Consider the following 19,766-nt stretch of genomic DNA (forward strand, 5'->3'; position numbering starts at 1 on the left):
CGCAGCCAAAAATAAAAATAAATAAATATATTAAAAAAAAGAGAAGAGCATGTATACAAAATAACCCTGCCAGGTTTGTGGATGGGGTGGGCAGTGATGTGGAGGGGACCTGCCCAGTCAGATACCAGAATGAGTAAACATTCAGGGGTCAAACCTGCGTCTGCCCACTGTTTGGGTAGTGAGAGTGAGATCCCTATTTCATACTGTAGGCAGAACTGAATGGCAGGCATATTGTGTATCTAAATGTAAAAAAGTTTTTTAAAAAGTGCTGTGAAGAAATGCAGGAGAATATTGGTATAATTTTGGTTTCCCTTAGCAAGCAAAATCTAGAAGCCGTGAAGAAGATTGACAAATTTCACTACATCACCTTTAGAACTTCATATAACAAATGGCATTAGAACAGAGTTAATGGGAAAGTGACAGACTGGAAAAAAAACACTTGTACCTATACCAGATGGAAGTTAGTACCCTTTCTAAATAAAGAGCTTCCCCGGCATGGCCAGCCAGTGAGGCTCGTGGCGGGAGGACAGGTTGCCGTCGGGCCTGGTCCAGACGCTGTTCCTGGGCGTGGGGTGGGGCGAGGAGCCCTGTGTGCCCGAGGCGAGGTCAGCACCCACGCGGCTCTCCCGGCTGAGACTCTGGCCTTTGTCTCCACAGAAATCCGCCCTGATTGTGAAGGGGCCCCGGGAGGTGAAGAAGCGGGAGCTGGTCTTCCTCCAGTTCCGCCTGAACCAGAGCAGCGAGGACTTCAGCGCCATCGATTACCTCCTCTTCTCTTCTTTCCAGGAGTTCCTGCAAAGGTGGCCTTTAGAGCTCAGGGCGGGCTTGCTCGACACTCATTCTCTCATTCCGGCCGTGCCCATCGCTGGGCTGGGGCAGAGGGTGCAGGGAAGCAGGGCTGTGGATGAGCCGCTGGCCTGGAGGAGGGCCTCTACACAAGGTCAGGCGAGTCCGGTGGAGGGGTTCCGACACGCAGCGCTGGTTGAGTCCTGGAGGGAGGTTGGTGGGGCCCGCCGCTTCCGGCCGGGGCTGCCAAGGACGGGGTTTTGTGAGCCCCTGGAGGGCAGCCCCTCCCCTGGGCCTGGCTCCCCACGGTGTCCGGGAACTGGGTCCAGCCCTGCGTGAGGGCTCAGTGCCTGTTTGCCACGCATTTCTAGCAGGAGGATGAAATTTCCTGTTCGTGTGTGTTGCCACCTCTGGGGCCTAGAGTGCTCGTGTCGTGGGCCGTGGGGGTGCTTTTGGCACGGGCCTGAGCGAGGGTGACTCAGTCCCTGCAGGTCCTGTGTGGCCCTGGGGCTCCATTTCAAGGAAGCCGGGGGGCAGCTAGGGCAGAGAGGAGGCCGCTCCCCCAGCTGATGAGGCCGTGAGCCGCCACCGCCGTTCACACCCCAGCGCCCCAATCCTGCCCATCTTGCAGCCCGGGGCCTCCTCCTCGGCACCTTCTGCCACCTAGACTTCCCTCTCCCTTGCCTGCTTGAAGCTGGCCGTGTCCCCTGCCTGCCCAGCCCCTTTCTGCTCCTCTTGCGTGGGTCCTCAGTGCCGCCATGCGGTTGCCACTTGCCTGTGCGCGCGTTATGATCGCCGTCCTGAGTGGGTGTTGTGGTGTCCTGCCTGGCTGAGAGCTCCCTGGGGAAGCCTCTTCCCTTCTCTGAGGGCCAGTGAGGGCACCCCAGGGCTGCTGAAACCCAGAGTTCTCTGAGGCGCTGGGGGCGCGTCTGCAGAACACGGTGCCGGCTGCTCCGGGAGCAGGTGCTGGGAGGCGGGGGTGGGAGCGGGGAGGGCTTCTCCTGCCGGGAGCCTCAGCGACAGTGCTCGTGCCCTGAGGCAGCTGACAGCTCCCCCTCCGTCTGGAAGCCAAAAAGCAGGCCTTTGAGGAAGGGGGGAGTGGGCAGTGGGAGCACCCTGCTGGTACCAGCAGAGAAACCGGCTTGACGTAGGGGCTGGAGTTGGAGTCTGGCCACGTTCGAATCCTGCCTGATTAACGTGGACCTTTCTTCTCTGCCCTCCAAGCCCAGACAGGGTAGGCTTCATGCAGGCCTGCGAGAGCGCGTATTCCGGCTGGAAGTTCTCGGGGGGCTTCCGCACCTGGGTCAAGATGTCCCTGGTGAAGACCGAGGAGGAGGACGGGCGGGAGGCGGTGGAGTTCCGGCAGGAGGTAGGTGGCGCTGGGCTCGCTTCGCACGGCCACTGACTCCACCCTTGAGTGCAGGGTGGAGGGAAGCTTCGCAGAGGGGGTGACCGATGCACAGGGTCTTTGGGGTGAGGAGGCCTTCGCTAGGATGAGAGCGGACCCGGCGCCCGGGAGTCTGCGTGTTCTTCTGCAGGCAGGGCACGCCCCAGGCCCTTTCCCTTTGTTGCTGCAGCCCTCACAGTGCACACGGCGGAGCGTTTTACAGAGTGGCGCCTCACGCGGCTGAATCTGATGCCTGTTTTCAGTTTGGCTCTACTCCCCTGCCCCGCCGCGCCCTGAGAGGCTGGCGGCTGCATACAAACGTTGATTATTTGCAGGGCAGAGACTGGATATGGTAGCCTCTGGAGTGCGGGGTGCATGGTGATCCACTGGGACGCAGGAGGAAAATACTAGCTTTCTTTTTGTATTAATTTTTAAAAATTAATTATTTTTGGCTGCGTGGGGTCTTCGTTGCTGCACGCAGGCTTTCTCTAGTTGCATGAGCGGTGGCTTCTCTTGTTGCGGAGCACGGGCTCTAGGCGTGCCGGCTTCAGTAGTTGTGACACACGGGCTTAGTTGCTCCGCGGCATGTGGGATCTTCGCGGACCGGGGCTCGAACCCGTGTCCCCTGCGTTGGCAGGCAGACTCTCAACCACTGCGCCACCAGGGGAGCCCCTCTTTTTGTATTAATTTTTAAAACCTCATCCTTTCTCTATTTTTGAATGTTTTAAAATGCATGTAACATTAGAACGATAATAGTAATATTATGTCACTTATAAGAAAGTTATAAATATGTTAGGACGTGCTCAGAATTCTTTACTAATGGGAAGCGTGATCAAAAAGCTTTCAGCCCCCCGACCTGGGGCCGGGAGATAGGCCGTGATCCTGGGGCAGCTGGAGAGGACGTCGGAAGAAGGCGTGGCACCGGGGCTGGGGGGGTGGAGGGGCGGGACCTTTGGTTGCCTCAGCAGGGCTGGCAGGCAGCCACCACCCAAAGCAAGGCCGCTCCCCTGCCTGTGGGGCTTCCGCCTCCGCAGGGGTGCTGCCATCCTGCCAGCATCCCTGCCCGGGGCCCGGCCATCCCGCGTGTCGGTGGCTGGGTGCCTGCAGAGGCAGCGGGGAGACAGCTCTGTTCTCGCATCCCCTGCTCCTCCTTGGAGGTTTTCCATCTGGGCTGGACTCCGAGGGGCAGCTTTAGGAAGGGGCTGGCTTGGAGAAGGACCCACTCCAACCGACAGGGCGGATGGAAGCCGGGCTCTCGTCCGGGTCTGCCCCTCCCCACGCCGCGCTCCTAGGACGATTCCAGATTGGAGGCCTTTGCGAAAGGCTTGAAGCCAGTTTTCTTCAAGGGGACGGGGCTTTTTTTCCTGCCTTAGGCAGTGACGACCCCCTGGCAATAGGTCCTTAAAATATTCGTATTTTGTAAGGTAACTGTCATCTCCTGTACTTTTACGCCACACTTTTCTCCAAGAACTCCAAGTTCTTTCTCATCCGGCCCCCAAATAAGTGGAGAAAGGAGACTCAGTGTGTTCACCTTACAGTTAGGTCTCCCCAGGCTACCCCGGCTCTCCTGGTAGCTCCAGCTGTGATCTGAAACCAGAGGGCCAGACCCCCGAGAGCCTGTGCACTGTCGAATGTTTGTGTGCCTCTCAGCATCATCTGCATTGGAAGTCTTTGGTGGGGGATGTGAACTCTTCTGGACAAAAATTTAAAAAAAATTTTTTCATGTTTTTATATCGTGTTTTAAAGTTTAAAATGCTTTTCCTTTGTGTTGTTTCATGAGAGCCTCTCTACAACTCAGTAGACAAAAAGTGTCCCCCAAAATGGCATTTTGTCCCCCCATTTTATGAGAGCAAAGCAGAGGCTCAGACCATTTGATGGCCCAGCCAGACTTCTGGAGCCCGTCTGCTCTCCATTTCACCTCGCAGCCCCTGTAGAAACTGTAAACAGGCCTCACCAAGCACGCCTGCTCACCGTGTGTTTACAGGGAGTGCTCAGCTGGGCAGAACTGCGAGGCTGTACTTGGTCCCTGCAGACCGGAAGGGTTGAAATACTCAGCTCTTCAGGTCAAGTATTTTGAAATTTGGGATTTTTATGGCTTTTAGTTGTGAGTCTTACACAGTACTTTGAAAATGGTTTAATCAGGAGTACAGATACCTAGCGACAGATTTCAGTGACAATCCAAAACACCTATTGTGCACCCCAGATCCTGTCCATTTCCTCAAAGAACGATGGAAACCAGCGTAAAGCCTTGGCTCTGGGACCAGTCTCGGGATATCGTGTAGAGGTTTTTGGCTCTCTCCCTCCAGAAGATGGTGTGAGGAGAGCCGAGGTCTCAGCTCCACTCACTGCCCTCTCCTTGCCCGTGGCCCTGGCCAGGAAGGGACGCAGAAGCGCTGTAACACTGTTTTCTCTCCTCTCTACCTAGACCAGCGTGGTTAACTACATTGACCAGAGGCCAGCGGCCGAGAAAAGTGCTCAGTTGTTTTTTGTGGTCTTTGAGTGGAAAGATCCTTTCATCCAGAAAGTCCAAGACGTGAGTATTATCTCCGACCTTGAGAGGGAACTTCCCATCCCGAGGCGTTTTGGTGCATCCTTTCGGGCCGTCCTCATCTTCTGTCATAGCGCAGATCTCTGTGTCTTTTGTATTTATGACATTCATTTTCTATATCATTTGTGTTTAATTGATCTCGTCTTTAACCCTGGACTGTCGTCGCTGTGAATGTGAGGGCTTCGTCTTTGTTCACCATTTACCTGGCGTCCGGCCCGGTGCTTAGTCCAGCGTAGCCGCTGAGTAGTGATAGTGAATGAACTAAGTAGAAAGCATTAAGCTAATAATCTAGATTACCAATGTTGGAAGCCATTCTTCTTTATTGGTTCTCTGTAGGATGAGAGTCATTTTTTATTTGTCATAAATCAGAGCAGAAAGGTACTAATCAGAAATTAAGAGAGCATCAATTAATGCCAGATCCCAGACTCACCATCTCAGAAGGGGAGGGGTGATGGGACGGCTTTGCCAAAAGAACATTCGTGAGACGCCATTTACCAGAGCCAGTCCCAGATCTGATACTGATTGTTGTTTAGATCATCACAAAATGTCCTGATGTGCTTGTGGGTTGGGGGAAGACATTTCAAACCTGAGGCTCACACAGGGAGTGTCTCTGTGATGTGGATGTGCCCCATGATCCCACCACCGCTGTTAGTGGTGGCCTGGCTGGGCCGTGTACACGTAGGCGTGTGCAGACGCCCTGAATCAAGACTCCACGTGGAAGAATGAGCGCCTTCAGCTCCACACGTAAAACGTGTGATCCAACGTTTTTTAACCTACTGTGTTCAGTATGAAGTCCTATTATGGGCCAAGTAAAGCCCTGAGCTCGAGGCCGACTGACTTGCATCGTCCCTCAGCTTCACAACTGTCCTAAATGGTGGTGGTGGTGTAACTTTCATATGTGAGCCTGAGGTCACCCTGCTGAACTGGGTCTTAGAAGTGCTGTGTGTTTACCAAGCGGGGAACTCAGACATACAAGCCATGACCTCGGCCTGAAGGAGTTGCAGTCAGTGAGAAGACAATCTGGGCTGTAAAGGAAGTGATTCCAGACAGTAAGGACCTGCCAGAGGGGTTTGTGGGATAAATCTCTCTGCTCAAGTCGAGAGAGTTTTGGCTCAGTGGTTAGAGGAAGCTGTGAGGGGCCTGGAAGGATGAGTAACTCGAGGTGGGAGGAAAGCGTCCCGGGCAGGGCACACTGGAGGGGCCCACCTGCAGGCAGGAGTCCCTGAGGTGAGTGGAGGACGGGCAGTCGCTGGACTGGATGGGAGGGGAGGTGGGAGTCACTGTGAGATGGGAAGCAAACAGGAACTGACCGTACAGATGGGGTGTATAGCTGGGGGGAGATCTGTCTCAAAGCAAGGTCAGTCACATTGTGAGTTAGGCCAGAAATTTAAAGCTCAGGACTGAGTACCTTATATGTGCAGAGCTTTTTGAAAAAAATTTTTTTTCTTTCAGGATCACTTTATTGTAGGGAGACATTAGTATTTTTCTCCTCAAACTGAGCTATGGACAAAGTATGGAGTTACGGCAGTTTTAGAAACCAGTTGTTTTTCTTGTTGCCTCAATAATTGGAGGGGCTCTTTGACAATAACACTGAAAATCAAAAATGGAAACCAACAGAGAAGCTTGTGTTTGTTTCTGTTTTGCAGATAATCACCGCCAATCCTTGGAACACGATCGCTCTTCTCTGTGGGGCCTTCTTGGCATTATTTAAAGCTGCAGAATTTGCCAAACTGAGTGTGAAGTGGATGATCAAAATTAGGAAGAGATACCTTAAAAAAAGAGGTCAGGCAACGAACCACATAAGCTGAAGTCGCCTGCGTTGTTCGTAGGACTGCCCGAGTTCATGGAAGTTCTCATCACTTCTGCTTTGGTAAACCTAGCTGCCAGCAATCCTGTCCTCACTTGAAGAAACGAGCCTTGCTGGGGGCCTGCCTGTCACACTGCAGCTTCTAACTGGTCCTCAGAGAGACTGTCTAGAGCCCAATGGAAGAGATCCAATGGATGACCTAACCGTTATTTAAGTATTTAAATTATTAATGAACATTTTTTGACATATGACATGAATAGGGTTTGTGGAAGATGGAATTAGATATAATCCAGTTTCCTGAAGGTTTTTGGAAGCTGCCTCCTTTCTCGGTTTGGTGTATAGTTAAGGTCTAACAGGATGATTAAGGCTCTGACCTTAGGTTTTTTTTCTTGAGATTTTTTTAAATGGACAGAGGAGAGTGTGATTTTCTTCTCCCCCACCAGTGATTCTTCAGGTGTGGAGGTCATGCTGTGGAACCGGTGTACGGTATGTGAGAAACGCAAAACCCCTCATGTCTCTGGCGCCATCTGCCAGCCCCTGACACGCTCTCTTGTTTGTTAAATATTAAATGAGACTTTTTTTTAAAGCTACTAGAAAAACTAGTAATTAGATCTCTTGTGGACTGACTAGCCACCTACCTGTCCGGCTAGAATACTGGTTGATGCAGGTATGAGTTCCGACTGATTAACATACAAAAACACTAGGACATGTGTACATAGTAGGTGCCTACTCAGTGTATTTTGATGATTTCATTAATAGGTGAATAAAAGTTAGGTTAATACAAAAGGAATCAGTGTGCCAGTATGCATATCTACTAAATCAATAGGCACCAGTATGCTTTCATTCCGTGACCTCCAAATAAAGGGGAGCGTGAGCCTGGACTTCCACGATGGGGACGGGTCTGGACTCCCGAGGTACATCATGACCACGTCCAGGGAGGGGCAAGGTGGGCAGGCGATAGATGGCAGGTGGTCAGGAAGTGACAATAAAGCCCCATGAATAAGCTGTGTTAGCTCTTCCTGTCCTACAAACCCCCCCACCCATCTGAGAAAGGGGCCCTCAGAGCTTTCAGCCCAGCCTGTGACAGAGATGAGTACCCTCTGGGTATTTTTCACATGGTAGCCATTGGCTGATTTAAGGTTATGAAGATTATTTATTTCCAGAGTTTTGAATTATTTACATGCCCTTTGCCTCCAAATTGGACTTGGTAGCATTTCTTCAATTCTGTAACCCTGTTTTAGATAATTCAAAGAGAACAGCTCAAATGTATGAGTGGGGCAATTTTAATCATCTCATGTCTAACTTAGCAGCAAGCAACTGTGGTTTTTGGTTGAATTATTAAAAGTGAACTTGTGTAAGGAAATATTCCCTGCTATTTTTCTATGGCACAGAAGCAGGTACATTCAAACTTTAGCCTAGGTCCTGTCTCTATAAAATCTTATTGTAAGGCAAATGCAAAGCCAGGCATTAAAGCTTACGTTAACAGCACTGAAAAACAGGTATGTGTATTTTTAAATTCTAAAGATGACACACCACTTTAATATTAGCTAACAAAATTTGCTCCAATGAACATATGAAAACTGTACTTCCTGTACTGTAGAAAGTTGAGAGACCTCTTGAATGTGCTTTTGAGTAAGTAGCTAACTAATTAGGAAGTGGGCATTTCTAGCTCTTTCTTCAACAACAACTATTAGCTGCAGCCTGCCAAAATCTACTCCGGCTGCTCTTCAGTGAAAGACATGTATGCCTAGACCGTCCACAAAATAGACATTTAGACCCAACCCTCTCTTCTGGGGAGGCTGGGGCTTGCCTTTTGCTGTGTTCTGTAGCAGGGTCACCCTTTCCTTCCCCGTGTGCTGCCCCCAGCTGTCAGTAATCCCGGCTGGCCTTAGGTGAGTGTACAGCATCTGGCAAGAGCACTGGGCCTGGACGGCTGAGGTGGCGGCCATTTGAGAGCATCGTAAAATATGAGCCATGTCCCGAAAGGAAGAGTTTCTCCTGGTTTCACAGCAAGCAGAACGAGGTGCTTTCACAGTGACCCAGGAATAGTGTGCTAGAGTTGTTCTTCATGGATGTGAAAGAGTAGAAGCAGACACCAGTAGCTGAAAACTTTGTAACAACAATCTCCCTGCCCCCATAAAAAAACAGTGCTATTATTACTTATTATAGATTTTGAGATTTATCCTCCTAGGTCTATTTCATTTTATTATTTTATTTTATTTTGGCCGCACCGCACAGCATGTGGATCTTAGTTCCCCAACCAGGGATTGAACCCGGGCCCTTGGCAGTGAAAGCATGGAGTCCTAAGCACTGGACCACCAGGGAAATCCCATGGGTCTATTTCAATTAAAACTATGTACATAGGTACACACATTTAAGGTAAGTTAAACCCATCCTCCAAACATAAAGGGACATGAAGGAAGATGGAAGGATATCCTAGAGCTTAGAATTTTATGTGACAATTCTATACAACAGATGATATACTTTGATAAATGGCTAGAACACTCGACTCTGGCACACAATCTTCCTATTCTTTAACTGGTGTACAACCTGCAATTTGCCTTAAAATTTTCTCTATATACACGTATGTACGTACGTACGTATGTATGTATATATGTATGAATGAAGGGGGGCAGGCTTCTTCCGAGCGCCTAACCTTAGTGCTGAAAAAAGCAAAGTCGACGTAAGGCAAAATACAAACATAGATTTATTAAATGCTGCTCAATCCCCCAATAAAGATCTTTCATTACAAAACAGTTTTCCACACAACTGCAAGTTAAGAGATTGGAATGGTACTCTGATAACAAAATGTGAGAAAATACTTGACCAAGTAGAAACATATACGACTTCTCTATAGTCAGCTTTTTCAGAACCCTACAGAGGAAGCCTACTGCATTTCCTTTACATAAAGCCAGGCAGTGACAATGAGCGCTCTGCATCACCACACCGTGGGACTCAAAGCCTCCATCCCTGCATCAGGAGGTACTAGAGAAGGGCAGGTTGTGAGGACTGGAAAGGCCCTGCCTTCAGCCTTTGGGAGGAAGAGGAGGAATGAACTGAGAGGCAGGCTGAGTGTTCACGGCACTGCCCCCACTAATCTGTGCTCAGCGCTCTGGGGAGTTGCAGATGAAGGGGTATGTTCATAAGGATCGATCTGAAGAATTTGGTTTACTTTCCCAGCTTTTATTTATAATTTGTGCTTTAAAAAGCCTGGAAATTTAAGTTTCTGCTCAAATTCCAGAGTACAGTAATATCTCTATGAAGGAAGGCTTAGGGCAAGTAATTCCCTCCGTCATATTTCTGGGAGAGATGAAGGGAAGGATAAGAATTACACCTTAGTTTTATTTTAGGAAAGTCTTTTTCCTAGGATGTAACTAAGGTCTGCAGCAATGTGAAAAGCACATTATCAAAGGGAAAAATATACAGAGCAGACTACTATATCTATGTGCAACACAACCAAAAACAGAATTCAAGTCATGATTCTCACCACTCCCATAATTATTTCACTCATATCATAGATGATAAAGTTCATTCATTTCTGTGAAACTTCAGAAGAGTGACACAAATCAATGATTAGACAAAGGTTACAATATACTATGGCCATGATATAGCACAGAGCTATGTTTAGTCCATATATTTTTTTTCATTTACAGTTGCCAGAGAAAAAAATTGGCCTTTTAATTATATTATACTGATGAGGTTTGTTTCATAATTTTTACATATTTCAAAAAAGTGTACAAAACCGCCTATCCAGCGGAGGTGGAAGGCTTTTTTTATTCATCAGTTGTATTGCTGAGAATACTGTGCATGTTGTAAGCACTGTTCTGCTTTTCTAGAGCTTTCTTTAGCTTTAGCTCCTCCAATTTTTTCCATAATTCTTCACGTTCCAATTCCTTCTTTTTCTCCCTGTAAATAAAGCAAGACTTTTGTAGTTAGAAACTTATTTCAGAGCTTGAAGAAACATGCTGTTTGGCAGCTGGCTGGAGAACAGACTGTGTTCACTCACATTTCACTTAAATCCCTCCACTAAAGCATTTGAGACTTTACATTACCTAGAGCACCGCGTTACTCATCTTCATCTCCTGAGTGTAACACCACGTCCGTATGGCTCCTGTACTGAAAGTTATCGTTCGCCTTCCCTCCCTGCATTTTATCACCACCACCACCACCACGACTGTGGCATCTGTGCTTTACGGTTGGCAAAGTACTTAGTCACGTAAACACCTTGCAGTGGGTTTTTGCCGACAGACTGAAGGGCTGGCCATGAGTCAGCCTGGAGCCGTTTCCAGGTGGAAGCCATATCCTTTGGCTCCACATCGCTAGCTGCCAACCAGTCTGTGTCTTACTATTTCTTGTCTCCTGCATGTCAGAAGGAGACTTTAAAGTTTGAATAACCTCTCTAAGAAAGCAAAACTCAAAATATGTTGCTTCAACTACTTAATTTCAGTTCTAAAGAGAACATTTCTGAATAACTTGGACCAAACTATTCTGAACGGCTATATGAACATGTGAAAAAAACATGGACTTACGTTCTGCAGTTACATATGCTTTAAGGGGACTTACGTTCTGCAGTTACATATGCTTTAAGGGGACAAAAGTGCTGATTTACGCAGCCAGTAAGATACAATGATCACTCTTAGTTATGTGAAATATGCATTTTTCAAATATAAGTTTCATATGATCCTAGTCATTTTTCCTTCTTCCCATTGCTTCCTGGGACTCAAACTATGTACCTAATTTCTATTCCTGCCTGAAAGGTGCTATTTAAAAGAAATAATGCATTCAGTTAGTTATTGATGGACTAGGATGGCCTTGAAGAAGACAGATCCTTTCTCTACTTGCCACCAGAAAACCAGGACTAGGAACTTATAGTCAAAATAGATCAGCTTTTCCAAACAGAATAGTTAATACACTTATTAGAAATAAATGGGCTCAGGTACAGCAGTTATTGGAACTGAAATAAATATATGAGAAGGAAGTGATTTTTAGATTATTTTGTAGTAATTTATGAAATTTTCAAAAAGAGGTAATCACTAAGCCAAGTTCCTAAATGCTAATGTGTGCGACCATTTATTCACCAAAAATATATACTGCAAGGAACAAAATATCAATAATAGTACTCAACCACAGACATATCCTTATGTGAGTTTCCTCTTCCCAAAAGGGAACTATACTGACTTTAAAATACCACTTTGTTAAAATGTGAAGCTTAAAAACTATCAAATTATTGTGCAAGAACAGTTGAAGAATAAGCTCACTATGGAAGCCCATGTGGACAAAAGCAATTCTCATAAATGTAAAAATAATTATGTAAAATAGTATTTAAAATTCAGCATAAATTGTATTTCACAATGCAGATGTTATCATACTGATAAAGTCTAAGGCTCAGAATGAGATAAACAGAATTTATGATCCACGTTAAAATCATAATCTAACCATTAGGAGTTTACCTGGAAATGACTTTAGAGTAGTTATTAGAGACATTCAAATTGTAATGCTAAATGTAATTGGCTTTTTTCTTTTTTGAATTTTATTTATTTACTTATTTTATACAGCAGGTTCTTATTAGTTATCTATTTTATACATGTTAGTGTATATATGTCAATCCCAATCTCCCAATTCATCCTACTGCAGCAATTGGCTTCTTAAACATAATTTTAACTTAGAATACCTTATTGGACTGAATCACATTCAACTAATCTAAAATGTACAGATAAGTCTATAAATAAAAATGTCAAATACCTTTGTCTTTCAGCTTTGTATGAACTAGTAAGATCATCAAAAAGCTTGCCATTCATCTCCATGAGGGTTTTCAGCACATTGTACACCAGTGCTACAATGGTCCTAAAATGAAAACAAGCCAGTGCTGGGTTACTGATGCTACTAACAGATGGGAAATGTAACACTATCATCTCTGAAATGGGTTAGATGCTAGCTGACTCAGTCAATCCATTTTAGAGCTGACAAACTGAAGTTCAAGAAGTTTAGTAATTTGCTCAAAGTCACACAGCCAATGGTAGTAGAGATGGTCGGTCTGATTCCAAAACTCCTTCCATGATACAGTCCTTCCCACTGTATCATGCTTAGATTAAACCCTAAAAATGTTATGGTCAGCTTCCTGTCTGCTCTAGAGTCTACTATCACAAACCCTGAGTAACAGCATTAAAAGAAGTTGAAAAAGATCCAATGACTGTAACTTGTAAGAAGAAAAGTAAAAAACAGGATAAGGACGTTACAGAATTTAGAATGCATGCAATCTAAACATCACTGATGTGACCTTGAGCACTGAAGCTTCTCCCTGGGCTAGGCCAGCTCTGGAGGTGAGGCTGGATACTGGCAGCACACAGTCGCCTGAACAGCCTCTGCAGGTGCTGGGTTGGTCTCCCCAACAGGGCTTAACCACACACTGGTACAGAATGTCACACCAGACAGTCCCTAGATTTGCAATTCTAAATTGAAATTAAGAACATACAGGAGTTCAGGGTTTTTGAGCATGAGCCACCCATTCTCCTTGCTTGGCCCTGCAATAAACCTTTCTCTGCTCAAAAAAAAAAAACACCAAACAACAAAAAAACCCAGAACATACAGACACACATACAACTTCATAAAACTCAGTGCAGAATAGAATAAAACTATGTGATGTTAACCTTGGGATCAATTCCAAATCTGTACAGGTTTCCTATGTATGAGTAATGAGATCAAATGACAAAGAGGTCAAAAAAACAAAAACACAAAAATAACACAATCAACATAAAAGACACTTACGGATTCCAGTGTTCTTTGGAGATTTTGTACAAACTGCCAAACATAATTGGCAGAATTTTATCAATATTCTCCTCAATCAAACTAAGAATATATTCATTGTTCCAGAAGTACAGTGCCCTTTCTGCAACCTAAAAAAAGACATTTAGAAATGTCAAAACTAAAAGAGAAAAGAAGTAATAGTATAAAATAAAAATGGCTTCACTGAAAACATCATACCTGAAAATGAGAACTGGATACACACTTGGATATCTGCTTAAAAAGGGGCTCTTCAATTTTTTTGAATTGTGTTGGTTCAATGACATCTAAGATTTCTTCAATTTCTCCTAAAAACATCACCTAGGTTAAAAAAATTTTCTTTTAAGAAACATAATATGACAAATTACATGATGTTAATATAGAAAACACAAATGAGAAGGTTAACCTACAAATTAAACACTGGATGAAAAAAATCTTGATAGTATATGCAATTTACTATGATGTACAGATATTCTACCAAGTCTCTCTAATCCCCACAGAACATCTCCCGCTTGGTAGCAGTGATGATACACCCAGGCCAAAGAAGCATGGTTTATAGCCCTGAGATTGAGAAGTTCTAATAAAATGCACTGTTTTTGTTGAATGAAACGCACCTCTTTCTGACTGCATGTTTTTGGCCAAAATTTCAGCAATCCTCTGATCACCTGCAAAAAAGGGAAAAGTTTATTTAGCATGAATTAAGCAAAGAAGCTGGTTAATCTCAGGAAATTTTAAATAACTGCGATAATATCAATATTCATTCTGAAGGAGAACAATAGTATTCAGTAACTATGTATATACCCTTACTCTGCTCAGCTTTAGACTTCTACCAATTCAACAGATACTTATTGAGTGCCTTTGTACCAGATACTGTTCTAGGTGCCAGGGACACACTGATGAATAAGACAGAAGGAGGTCCCTGATTTTCATGAAGCAGGAAGACCAACATAAGTTAGCAATTAAACTTATAAATAAAATAATTTTAACAGTAGTAAGTGCTACTTCCTACTAAGAAAATAAAGTACGAGATAATGACTTGGTGGGGTGAGGAAGGGAGGTTATTTTAGGGAGAAATTAAGGAACAGATAGTTCCTGTTATTTAAACCATTATGAAGCACCCAAAAAAGCCAGAAAGCTTCCCAATTTATTTCATGGCTGGCACAGTCTTCATAACCCAAATACAACAAAACAAGGGATCGTGAATTTAAGTAAACATAGTTGCAAAAATCCGTATTAAACCGAATATAACAGTATATTAACAGAATACTGCTACCTACCCAATAACTTATTCCAGAAATTCCAGGATGGTTCAACTCATTATAGTTATAGGTTAAAAGGGGGAAAAAAAAACTGTATGATCATCTCAAAAGATTTCGAACAGTTATTTGATTTTTTGATTGATTATATATTCTGGTAACAATTTAGTAAGCTAGAACTAAGAATTTATCAGAAACCATCAGCAATCAACTTATATAATGGTCTCTTGGAAATTGACAGTAAAACCATTTGGGCCTGGTGCTTTTGTGGAAATAAATCTCTGACAGCCTTTTAAGTAAATTTAGTTATTGGTCTTGTCTAGTAATGAAGAACACTCATCCAAATTAAAACTGGGGAAGAACACTGTTCTGGAGCCAATCCAGTAAGATAAGAATCTGATGAATAATGTTGAAAAGGGATATCAGAATTATACTTATTTGTCTAAGTGTATGATAATTATATACCGCTTAAATATTAAAAGATGAAAAATTACTAGAATGAGTAGGAAAATTCAATATGTGGTCAGATAAAAGATAAATATGTAAAAATCAATACCTTTTAAAACAAAGTATCAGTTACAATAATCAGAGAAAAATAATTAAAACAATAAGGTAGTAGCATGGAAACTGACAGAGAAGATGTATGACACAGAGGAATATCTAGACAGACTTGAGTATATATGAGGTTTTAACATATGACAAAGGTGGCATTTCAGTTCCTGGGAAACAGCTGAATTAGTCAATTAATTGGTGGTACTTGAACTGGTGGCTCACCAGTTAGAAAAAAAATGTAGCTCCTTTGGTAGGCAGACTCCTGAAATGATCTCCTATGATCCTTACTTCCTGAATTCACACTCTTGTGTAGTTGAGCCCTTCCCTGAAGTGTGGACTGGCCTACTGACTTGCCTCTAACCAACAGAATGTGGCAAAAGGGACAGAATGTCACTTCCATGAGAAATTTACAAAAGATTGTGACTTCCATCTTATGAGCAGACTCTCTAGGGCCTTCTCATCTTGCAAGTTTTGATAAAGCAAGCTGCTATGTTGGAAAGGCCCAAGTACCAAGGAATTGAGGGTGGCTGCTGGCCAACAGCATCTCAAGAACCAAATGCTAACAACAGTCACGTGAACTCAGAAGCAGATCCTTCCTTATCTGAGACTTTATTTGCAACCCCATACCTGGCCAACACCTTGACTGCAGCCTTGTGAGAGACCCGGAGGCAGAGGACACAGCTAAGTCATGCCTGGATTCCTGATTCACAGAAACTATGCAATAATAAATGTTTGTCGTTTTAAGCCACGAAATTTTGTGATAATTTGTTATGCAGCAATAGAAAACTAAAACAATTCCTTACCCGTGTCACACAAAAATTTCAATTTCAAATGGTGTAGTGGGTTGAATGGTGGCCCCCAAACAGATATGTTCATGTCCTAATCTCTGAAATCTATGAATGTGACTTATTTGGAAAATGGGTCTGTACAGATATAATTAAGTTAAGGATCTCAAAATGAAAGCATCCTGGGTTATCTGGATGGGCCCTAAATCCAATGACAAGTATCCTTGTAAGAGATAACACAGAGGAGAGACCGAAGAGGAGGCAGCAATGTGATATTGGAGCGATGCAGCCACAAGCCAAGAACACCTGGAGACACGAGAAACTGGAAGAGGCAAGGAACGGAATCTCCCCTAGAGCATCTGGAGGGAGTGCAGCCCTGCCGACACCTTGATTTTGGACTTCTGGCCTTCAGAACTGTGAGAGAATAAATTTCTGTTATTTTAAGCCACCAAGGTTGTGGTAATTCGTCATGGCAGCCCTAGGAAACTATTATAGATGGAATAAAGTTTTTACACGTAAAAACTAAATCCATAAAATAACTAGAGTATGATACTAGAGAGTATTTTTATAATCTCAAAGGGTAGAAGGATTTTACTTAGCATGACATCAAGGCCAGAAGCCATACTGATGAATAGATTCCACTACATAAAAAATTTTTAGTTCTTTAAAAAGGCAAATATTAAAAACAGTATATTCAAAGTTAAAAGGAAAACTCCAAATGGATAAAAAAAATTTGCAAAATATAATAGGCAAAGGCTTAAAAGTAGGCAAAGGACACAGAAATATAAATGACTAATAACCATATAAAAGGATGGCTGTAATAATTTTAAAAAGCCAATTAAAATATTTCATACCTATTAGACTAGCAAAAATTTAAAACAATATTCAGCACTGGCTGATAAGGGAAAATAGGCACCTTCACACACTGTACTCTCTGACCCAGCAATATGGTTTTAATTTCAGTAATTTGGTTTTTTTTTTGAATTTTTGAATTTTATTTTATTTAATTTTCATACAGCAGGTTCTTATTAGTTATCCATATTAGTGTATACATGTCAATCCCAATCTCCCAAGTCATCCCACCACCACCCGCCCCCCCTGCCACTTTGCCCCCTTAGTAATTTGGTTTTTTAAAAATTTTACATACAGTAAAATTTTTTCTTTTTTTGGTGTACAGTTCTCAGGATTTTTTATACATACATAGATTTTTTTTTTTGTAACCAACATTACAGACAGGACACAGAATAATTCCAACACCCTAAAACATCCCCACACCCAGCAACATGCTTATAACAATGAAAACTCCAATAACTCAAGTGTCCATGAATTGAGGATTGATTAAATATGTTACAATAATCCATATAATGGAATTTGATGTGACCAGTGAAAAAATGAAGCAGATTAATATGGAAAGATATCCACATTATATTGACAAGTGAAAAAACCTAGTCAGCACTGTCCCACTGTTTAACCTATACATAAATATATGTACAGAAAAAAATTTATAGAAATATATTCACCAATTTATATGGTTATCTTTAGGGGATCAGATTTTAAGGAACTTCCTCCACATTATGCTTTATAATTTTGTCTTGTGTGTTTTGTGTGTTTTGTCTTTTGTGTGAACCAAATTAACACATTACTTTCATAAATGGAAGTAACAATAAAGTCATTTCCATTTTGGAAAATAAAGTAATTTCAATAGAAGATCTAGGGACATAAAGAATGTAATAAACTACCTAAAGCTCTGACTTATTTACAATTTGTAGGAAGCTTTGATATGAATGCCAGGCTCCTAGAAAATGAGTATTAGGGCTCAAACCCAAGTACTATGACCTTAATTTTGGTGCTAGAATGGCCTATAGTAGAAATTACAAGATCTCTGTATCTACAGATCTTTATGAATTGAAAAATATTTTCCTTTGTCAACTTGGACATTTTACCTCCTCATGCTGCTCCTATTTCTATTAACCCAACTCACCTAAGCCAAATGTCCGGCCCTCATCCCTCTCCCTAACCTTTTACTCTATAAAAAGAAATCAGCTGTCTCCCCGATCCACTCCATATTAACTTAATTATATTTATATCTGTTTATTATTCACCAAGCATGAACCATGTTATGGGTTTTCTTTGTCTCAATTCTAATGAGAGTTATCATGGATTTGCATTAAGTTTTACTTCACTTTAAAGGTTTATGTGGTTTCATGTAAATACTGGGCTTCTAATTCTCCTATTTGTCTTTTAAAAACTGTTTTTAGCTGTTTCCAGAAAGAACTGCAAGTCTAAAAGTCTAAAACTCTAAACATCAGGGAGTGGAAAAATATCTTTCATTCCTTTCCACAGACAAAGCTCAAGTCAAAGGGAGAACACTAAATACATAATTTTTTTCAAGTGCCCCTAGCCTCAGAAAACTCTAATATAAAGAAAATCATACAATTTAAATACTTCAAACCCCTTGCTATTCTTCAAGAACTCTTAGTTTAAATATTTAGATTTAGGATACTTAGAAAACACTCTCTCAAAATACTTCACCAAGGTTAAAATGTTGTTTTCTATGTTTTTATCCTTTTCTGTTTTTCCCTAAACTTATCTTTTGTTTTTCTTGAATCTTCAATTTTCATGATAACTTTTTTATTCTCTCCTGAATCTTTGTATTACAGACAATTAGTAAGCAGCAGAATTCAAAGACTGAATTGCTATGTTGATTCATAAAGTAAACAATCTTTATTCCAAGATTATATCTTAATCACCAAAGGCAAGGAAATGTTTTCAATCCCTATCATGTGGTTTACCGTTAATAAGAGGGGAAATTCTATTTCTAAAGAACAAACAAAACTCAAGGGAATAGTTTTGGGACCCTTACAGTATGTTTTAATTTCAAAAGGTGAATGAAGATTAAAAAGATTATCACTGAAGGTACCATGTATATAAAATTTTACTGTAGCCATTTGATCCTGTCCTCACACATCTTAACTACTATATATTAATTTTAATCTACATTTAAGTTACTCAGGACATAACTCATGAGAGCTTCCCATCCCAGTCTTATTCTCTGAATATAGATTAACCTCACTTTCCTTCTTCTAAATGATTTTAGTTTAAAATATATTACTACTACTGTTTGGTAACTCTATAGGGGAATAAAGAAAGCTAAAATAAAATGCTACAATGTAGACCAAAAACATAAAAATAAGTAAAACACTTACAGGTTCTGTTAGTGTTGTATCTTTCTCCAGGAACTGTACAACACAGTAGGCTAGCTAAAATACAAGGGACAGTTTATAAATATTACTGAATGAAATAACGTTTAGTAATGCAGGATTTTTATATTTAGCTAACAAAACTACCTCATTTTGACAAACTTTATCGCAATATATAAAAATGAATATACTCATAATTGTGCAAGTAACTTCTACTTCAAAAAAGATGTCCTTTTTTCAGTAGTAACTTCTGAATATTAAGTTAACTGAAATATTAAAGAAAATGTAGTTGGACATATCAATCTTTCGATATCATTTAGGTGGCAGACCAGTTCTTTGGGGAATTAAAAGCAACTGTCTTTGTCTTACAAACCAGAAGTGTAACTATAGCCCACTAAATTAATAGATACATACACAGATAAATAAAGTTGACTGAAATAAGACTACAGCTAACGTTTTAGTTTTTCAGCATGTTTCTAACATGTATGCCTATGCTGATATGATATTATTCTTTGAGTATTAATAGAGGAAACTAAAACCATTCTCTAACTAGGTCATTGAGGCTAGATGGAACATTCTGCAGATATGTGGGATTTATCAAAGTCACACAGTGAATTAGGTTAGGGCCTGGACCAGAAAAGAACTTGATCTTTCCTACATCTATA

General features: G+C 42.3%; 2 protein-coding genes across 2 annotated transcripts in view; one reads left to right on the forward strand and one right to left on the reverse strand.

Annotated features, from left to right (window-relative positions):
• The window catches only part of PACC1 (proton activated chloride channel 1), a 32,377-nt gene extending 25,263 nt beyond the window's left edge, over positions 1–7,114 (forward strand). Inside the window, exons 5-8 of the mRNA XM_036866081.1 lie at positions 658–800; positions 2,011–2,155; positions 4,599–4,706; positions 6,368–7,114. Coding sequence (XP_036721976.1) covers positions 658–800; positions 2,011–2,155; positions 4,599–4,706; positions 6,368–6,529 — 558 coding nt within the window. The 3' untranslated portion in view covers positions 6,530–7,114. The remainder of the gene's footprint in view (positions 1–657; positions 801–2,010; positions 2,156–4,598; positions 4,707–6,367) is intronic.
• Positions 7,115–9,212: 2,098 nt separating this feature from the next.
• Positions 9,213–19,766, reverse strand: part of PPP2R5A (protein phosphatase 2 regulatory subunit B'alpha) — a 99,615-nt gene continuing 89,061 nt past the window's right edge. The window contains exons 8-13 of the mRNA XM_036844133.1: positions 19,108–19,161; positions 13,923–13,973; positions 13,510–13,629; positions 13,294–13,421; positions 12,271–12,372; positions 9,213–10,434 (exon numbers count right to left, since the gene is read on the reverse strand). Of these exons, the coding sequence (XP_036700028.1) occupies positions 10,302–10,434; positions 12,271–12,372; positions 13,294–13,421; positions 13,510–13,629; positions 13,923–13,973; positions 19,108–19,161 (588 nt within the window). The 3' untranslated portion in view covers positions 9,213–10,301. The remainder of the gene's footprint in view (positions 10,435–12,270; positions 12,373–13,293; positions 13,422–13,509; positions 13,630–13,922; positions 13,974–19,107; positions 19,162–19,766) is intronic.

The sequence above is a fragment of the Balaenoptera musculus genome, chromosome 1 (genome assembly GCF_009873245.2).
Source record: "Balaenoptera musculus isolate JJ_BM4_2016_0621 chromosome 1, mBalMus1.pri.v3, whole genome shotgun sequence".
Classification (NCBI taxonomy): Eukaryota; Metazoa; Chordata; class Mammalia; order Artiodactyla; family Balaenopteridae; genus Balaenoptera; species Balaenoptera musculus.